General features: G+C 47.9%; 2 protein-coding genes across 2 annotated transcripts; one reads left to right on the top strand and one right to left on the bottom strand.

The window, feature by feature from the left end:
* Positions 1 to 3,767: 3,767 nt before the first annotated feature.
* AGABI2DRAFT_45262 (hypothetical protein) lies at positions 3,768 to 4,175 on the bottom strand (the record flags this gene model as incomplete). The annotated part of the gene is made up of 1 exon (XM_006456023.1): positions 3,768 to 4,175. A coding segment is annotated over one exon (408 nt), but the record flags the coding sequence as incomplete, so codon positions are not given.
* A 354-nt stretch (positions 4,176 to 4,529) lies between these two features.
* On the top strand, positions 4,530 to 5,159 carry AGABI2DRAFT_121992 (hypothetical protein; the record flags this gene model as incomplete). Its single annotated transcript, XM_006456024.1, has 1 exon — positions 4,530 to 5,159. One exon carries the CDS (start codon positions 4,530 to 4,532, stop codon positions 5,157 to 5,159), a length of 630 nt encoding a protein of 209 aa, XP_006456087.1.
* Between the last annotated feature and the right edge of the window lie 841 nt (positions 5,160 to 6,000).

A 6,000-nucleotide genomic window follows, 5' to 3' on the forward strand; every position in this document is an offset into this window, starting at 1 on the left:
GGTTGTGTTGATGTCAACCAACTCCAAACCGCTCAGATCACAGCTTTCCATTGCTGTATCCTTAGCCTTCGACGCGATCGCCACAGACTTCCCAGAGGTTGATATTGAAGTGCGAGGCTTTAACAAATCGTGGGCCACGGCTCCGGGTACCTATACAGAGGACTCGGGAATGTTACAGCCATTGGCTCAAAGAGCATACTATTCAGCGGAGACCGCAAGGACATTTACAGAGTGCTCTCTCTCATTCCCTCAATCTGCCTCCTATCACTACACGAGACAGAAAACAACGCGAGACGCCATTTACTTATGGCAAACCGGTTTCCAACAAGGAGTCTGCATGCCGAGCGAGCCGCCACCACACATGCTGTCTTCGGATGGTATAGGAACGCGCTTCGGGCTTTTAGTCCGCTCGCAAGGATTCAACGTGCCACCACCACACATGCTTCTTCCGAGAAGTATAGGAACGCGCTCAGGACTCGGGAACGCAGCAAGCGAGCCGCCACCACACATGCCGTCTTCGGATGGTATAGGAACGCGCTCAGAACCTTCGGTCCGCTCGCAGGTTCAAAATTCTTCATATCATATCAAGTCTTGTTTCAAGGGTAACAGCTGGTATGACATTACTGACAAGGAAGGCAACGAAATACTTCCAAGTCACCTTCAAGGCGGTGTTAGAGTGTGAGCAAGCAGTCTACACTTGGTTGGTGATGGACTTAGAGATATCCGGGTGTTGTAGTCACATGATAGCTTAGTCATGTATGGTTGAACTCCCCTGTGGACGCTTCAGAGGCCTTAGCTTCTTACAGTGTATCCACAGGTGAGTACAAGTTATCAGAACACAATACAGCTTCTTACAGTGTATCCACAGTTTGTTCTTAGGATTGCTCAGTCAGTTCTTATCCGTTCAACTCGTTTCTGGGCTCGTTAGGATTGCCACTGCAACCGCTATCGTTCTACAGGCGGTCCATGGTTCCAAACGTACCAAGGAGTCAAGGCTGCCAACAGTTCACCACTCTTCGCTTGTCTCATGCGAGTCATGTGCAATCACGCACCAATAGGGGAATGCAGAGTGAGGTTCTTCCCAAACGAACCTTACAAATCGTGTCAATGCGATCTTCAGTCTCCGGAGACGCGGCAACACTTACTTATGGTCTGTCCTCTGTTCGTGAGGCGGATCAATCATTACGACTTGGACGGAATCACTACGATAAGAGGTCTCATCCTCTTCCTCCAAGACAATCCCCAAGCGTTTAGTTTTGAACCTCCGGAACTTCCGCGACACGCTGATGAAAGCTGGCCGGCCTATAGAAAAGAGTTGGAGTTGGCTAGAGACGAAGAGAACAAAAGGAGGAAGAAGCGAAGGCTTCCTCCACTCGAAGGACCGATCTTCTTGCATGAGTCGATTGAGTTCGTGAGACATTGGAATGTGTGGGAGATAAATGACGGGTGGAGAGATATCTTCTGCGTGATGATGAGAGAGATCAAACCTGTGTCGCAGGCGGTGTTGAAAAGGGGTAGGAGAAGAATGATTTTCTTTTATCTTGTATACGAATGTTTCTGCTTCTTTGTTTACTTGAGTGTACTTGTATTCAGATTCGAACAGTCTCTTCTTTCTTTTTCTTTTTCTCTTATGGCTTCGACCTTGTCGGCTGGATACGGACTTGTTGAGTAGTTAAGTACAGGTGATGTAAAGTACGGGGAACGTGTCATGGCACCCTTTAAGTAGTTTTGAAATAAACTATAGTGATTACAAAAAAAAAAAAAAAAAAAAGAAGGTAGTCAACTCTGGCTGGGTGTTCAAAGTGAAACGACTTGCCGACGGCTCTATTGAGCGCTACCAGGCTCGTCTCGTTGCTAAAGGCTATTCCCAACGTCCTGGATTCGACTTCACTGAGGTCTTTGCCCCTACATTCCGTCCTGTGTCACTACGCCTCATTATTGCTCTTGCAGCTAGAGAAGGCTACAAAATGCGCTCCGTCGACATCTCTTCTGCCTTCACCTACGGAGAACTCGAAGAGGAGATCTATATGCATCAACCCGAGGGCTATCACATTGGTAGTCCTAACATGGTCTTTCAGCTCCATAAATCGCCTTATGGCCTCAAACAGGCTGCCAGGCAGTGGAATAAGAAACTCTGGGGTGTCCTTGAAGGCATTGGCTACTCTAGGCTTCGCTCTGACAGCTCCATCTACATCTATTCCAAAGGTGACATCAAGGTCATTGTACCTAGGCATTCAGGTGAAGCAGGATCGCTCTCATCACACTATCTCCCTCTCGCAGGAGCACTACATTAAGGAGCTCCTAGAACGCTTCAATATGGATGATGCTAATCCACTTTCCACTCCACTCGCTCCGGGATCTGAACTCTCTGACATTGTTCCTTCACTCGAGGAGCAGGCTGAGATGAAGTCAGTTCCTTATCTCAATGCTGTAGGTGCCCTTCAGTATCTCGCCACTATGACTCGTCCCGACATTGCCTATGCTGTCTCCTATCTCGGGAGGTTCAACTCGAACCCAGCTCCGGCTCACTGGCTTGCAGTCAAACATCTATTCCGGTATCTCATTGGCACTATGCACTACAAACTAGTCTACCGAGCTAGTGACTCTGAGGAACTCTTCACTACCTATTCTGATGCCTCTCACGGTGCTTGCAAAGCTACAGGTCGAGCTACAGGTGGTTATGTGACTCTAGTCTCGGGTGCTGCTGTAGGTTGGTCTTCTAAGCGCCAGCCATTTGTGACTCTCTCGAGCACTCAGGCCGAGTTTGTTGCTGCCGTCGAGGCTGGCAAGGAGATCAAATGGACTAGGAATATTCTTACTGAGTTTGGCTTCCCTCCGACACTTCCTTCGACACTCTTTGTTGATAACAAGTCAGGAATCAGTGTAGCCAAGAATCCAGAGCATCACGGATGCATGAAACACCTAGACCTGCGCTTTTACTGGCTCCGGGAGGCTGTTGAAGAAGGATTCATAGATCCTTTGTATGTTTCTACACACGAGCAAGTGGCCGACATCTTAACCAAGGCTGTGGCAAAGAAGGTAGTTGAGTTTGCTGTTCCACTACTGGGACTTGAGTAGACTGGCTGGATCAAGGGGGTGTGTTAGAGTGAGCAAGCAGTCTACAAATGTTATTGGTGGACTTAGAGATATGCGGACGAGTTTAGTCACATGATAGCTTAGTCATGTATGGTTGAACTTCCCTGTGGACGCTTCAGAGGCCTTAGCTTCTTACAGTCTGTCCACAGTTTGTCCTTGGGATTGCTCAGTCAATTCCTATCTGTTCGACTGGCTTCTAGGCTCGTTAGGATCGCCACTGCAACCGCTATCGTTCTACTCTTAACAGAGATACATTCACCCCAGAACGAAGCAGGTAGCCGAGATTCCAAGAGCATAGCAGTGATCCTCTCTCCCATAGTCCTATTAGCCCGTTCAGCAAGTCCATTCTGCTGAGGCCGGTTCCGAGTCGAGTGACGTCTCTTGATGCCAGCAAGCTCAGTAAAGCTTATAAAGGCCTTAGACATGTATTCACCTCCCTTGTCATCCTGTAGTGCTCGCAGTTTGACTCCGAGTTGAGTCTCGGCCCAGGATTTGTAGACTTTGAATGCTTCAAATGCCTCTGACTTAGCTTTGAGCAGATAGACTGCCCGGAGGGGAATGCATCATGGCATGGCACCCTTTAAGTAGTTTTGAAATAAACTATAGTGATTACAAAAAAAAAAAAAAAAGATAGACTGCCCGGAAACGTGTCGTGTCGTCAATGAAGACTTGTAGCCAGAGTGTGAAGCGACTGGGAGCGGTCCGTGAAGATCTGAATGCACTAGCTCAAGAGGAGAGCGATTGTGATTCAAAGAGGAGGGAAAAGGAAGGGAATGCATCTTGCCAGCTAGACACGGCTCACAGATAGAGTCAGGGGATGAGTTAGACTCGAGTTTGAGCCCGGAAACTAGATTCTTACTGATCATAGACTTCACATCAGCATAGTTGTGATGAATAAAGCGACGATGCCACAGCGAGAGGTCAACCGGGAGGGTAGAGACAGAGAAAGCAGTCTCAGAAGTCACAGTTGAGCCGTTGAGCTCAACAGAGTTGTTGCAATGGATAGTGGCCATGAAAAGTGATGTGCCCTTGCATTTGAAGGCAATAGAATGAGCAGAGATGGTGATATTGTTAGAGTGAGCAAGCAGTCTACAAGTGTTATTGGTGGACTTAGAGATATGCGGACGAGTTTAGTCACATGATAGCTTAGTCATGTATGGTTGAACTTCCCTGTGGACGCTTCAGAGGCCTTAGCTTCTTACAGTCTGTCCACAGTTGTCACTAGGATTGCTCATTCAGTTCCTGTCCGTTCGCCTCGTTTCTAGGACCGTTAGACTTGCCACTGCGTCGCGTACATTCTACGTTCAACAGGTTATGGGCCCCGGCTTCTAATGCTTAAAAAACGACTATTACTTTATCAACCTCAACTCTTCTCACTCATCTTCCTATCTCTATCAACTTCCATCCCTTCCCCTGCACTCAAATCGACATCTATGGCCTCGCAATCGCGCACACACGCTCCCTATGCCTGGGACACCGTCTTGACGCGTTTTAGCGCGTCTCCGACACGTCTGAGAGCCTCTACATCGACCACAACTCCCTCTGGCAGCCATACACCCTCTCCACACTCTCTGGGATCGATTTCCGGCCCTAAGAACGCGTCAATCGCTTGTTTCTTTTGTGGGAGGGTAGGGCACATGTCTAGGAGGTGCAGGAAGCGAAAACACGCGAGAAAACGCGCTCAGGAGCGCTCCAGACTGCCTGGAACATCTAAAAGTAATGTCAAAGGGCCACTTGGCCATCTGAGTGGCTTAGGTGCAGCTCTGCCAGCTGTCAAGACACCACCCACTCCTCCTGGGGATGTTTCTACTGGTTCTGGCTCTCCTGGCTCTGATATTCCACTGAGAGCATCCGCTCTTGGTGCTTATTCCTCTCCCTCATCATCTTCCTCACCATCCTCGCCACTACAGCTTGATGCTGACTTTTTCTGGCTGGCTGATACTGGTGCTACATCCCATATGACTCCTCACCGCCATTGGTTCAAATCCTACTCCCCTCATCGTATTCCTATCTGTTACGACCTTAAAGCGAATGCTCAGGTTGCAGCGAAGGCAACGACTTGAGGGCGAGTAAGGGGAAAAGCAAGTTGGTAAAGCGTAGGGAAATACAGAGAGTATCTACGCTTACTTATACTAAGACTATCTACCCGAGGTAACTAACTATAGAACGGGCTGAGTAACCATGACCGAGGTAGATGAGTAATCAGTGAGAAGGAAAGTATAAACTAGGAAGGAGGATGATCAATCATAAGAATAGAAGATTGATCATGAGAAGGAAAAGATATAACAGGTAACATGAAAGATCAATCAAGGAAACAATAAGAATGATCATAAGAAGGGAAAGACAAACAAGGTAACGTCAAAGAGAAAGTGACATGGGAATGAATGATGGGAGAAGCGTAGGTGGAGAAGAGTATATCCAGGGATATGGAAATGAGTAAGCATGATGACGTCCCTCCTATAGGTTGGTAAATTCATAACACTATCCGCCTTGCTGACAACTCTACTATCTATTCAGCTGGTGTAGAGTCTGTTGTCTTTCAACCGGTGGTGAATGGAAAAGAAACTAGAGCGGTTGAGTTCATGAGAGTCCTTCATGTTCCTGACCTCAGGAGTAATCTCTTATCATGTCTCTACCTTGCCCGACACAAGGGCTTCAATATCACCATCTCTGCTCACTCCATTGACTTCAATCATAAGGGCACATCGCTTTTCACGGCCACTATCCACTCCAACAACTCTGCTGAGCTCAACGGCTCAACTGTGACTTCTGAGACTGCTTTCTCTGTCTCTACCCTCCCGGTTGACCTCTCGCTATGGCACCGTCGCTTCATTCATCACAACTACGCTGATGTGAAGTCTATGATCAGTAAGGATCTAGTTTCCGGGCTCAAACTCGAGTCCA

This window comes from Agaricus bisporus (genome assembly GCF_000300575.1).
Source record: "Agaricus bisporus var. bisporus H97 unplaced genomic scaffold AGABI2scaffold_12, whole genome shotgun sequence".
In the NCBI taxonomy this organism is placed as follows: Eukaryota; Fungi; Basidiomycota; class Agaricomycetes; order Agaricales; family Agaricaceae; genus Agaricus; species Agaricus bisporus.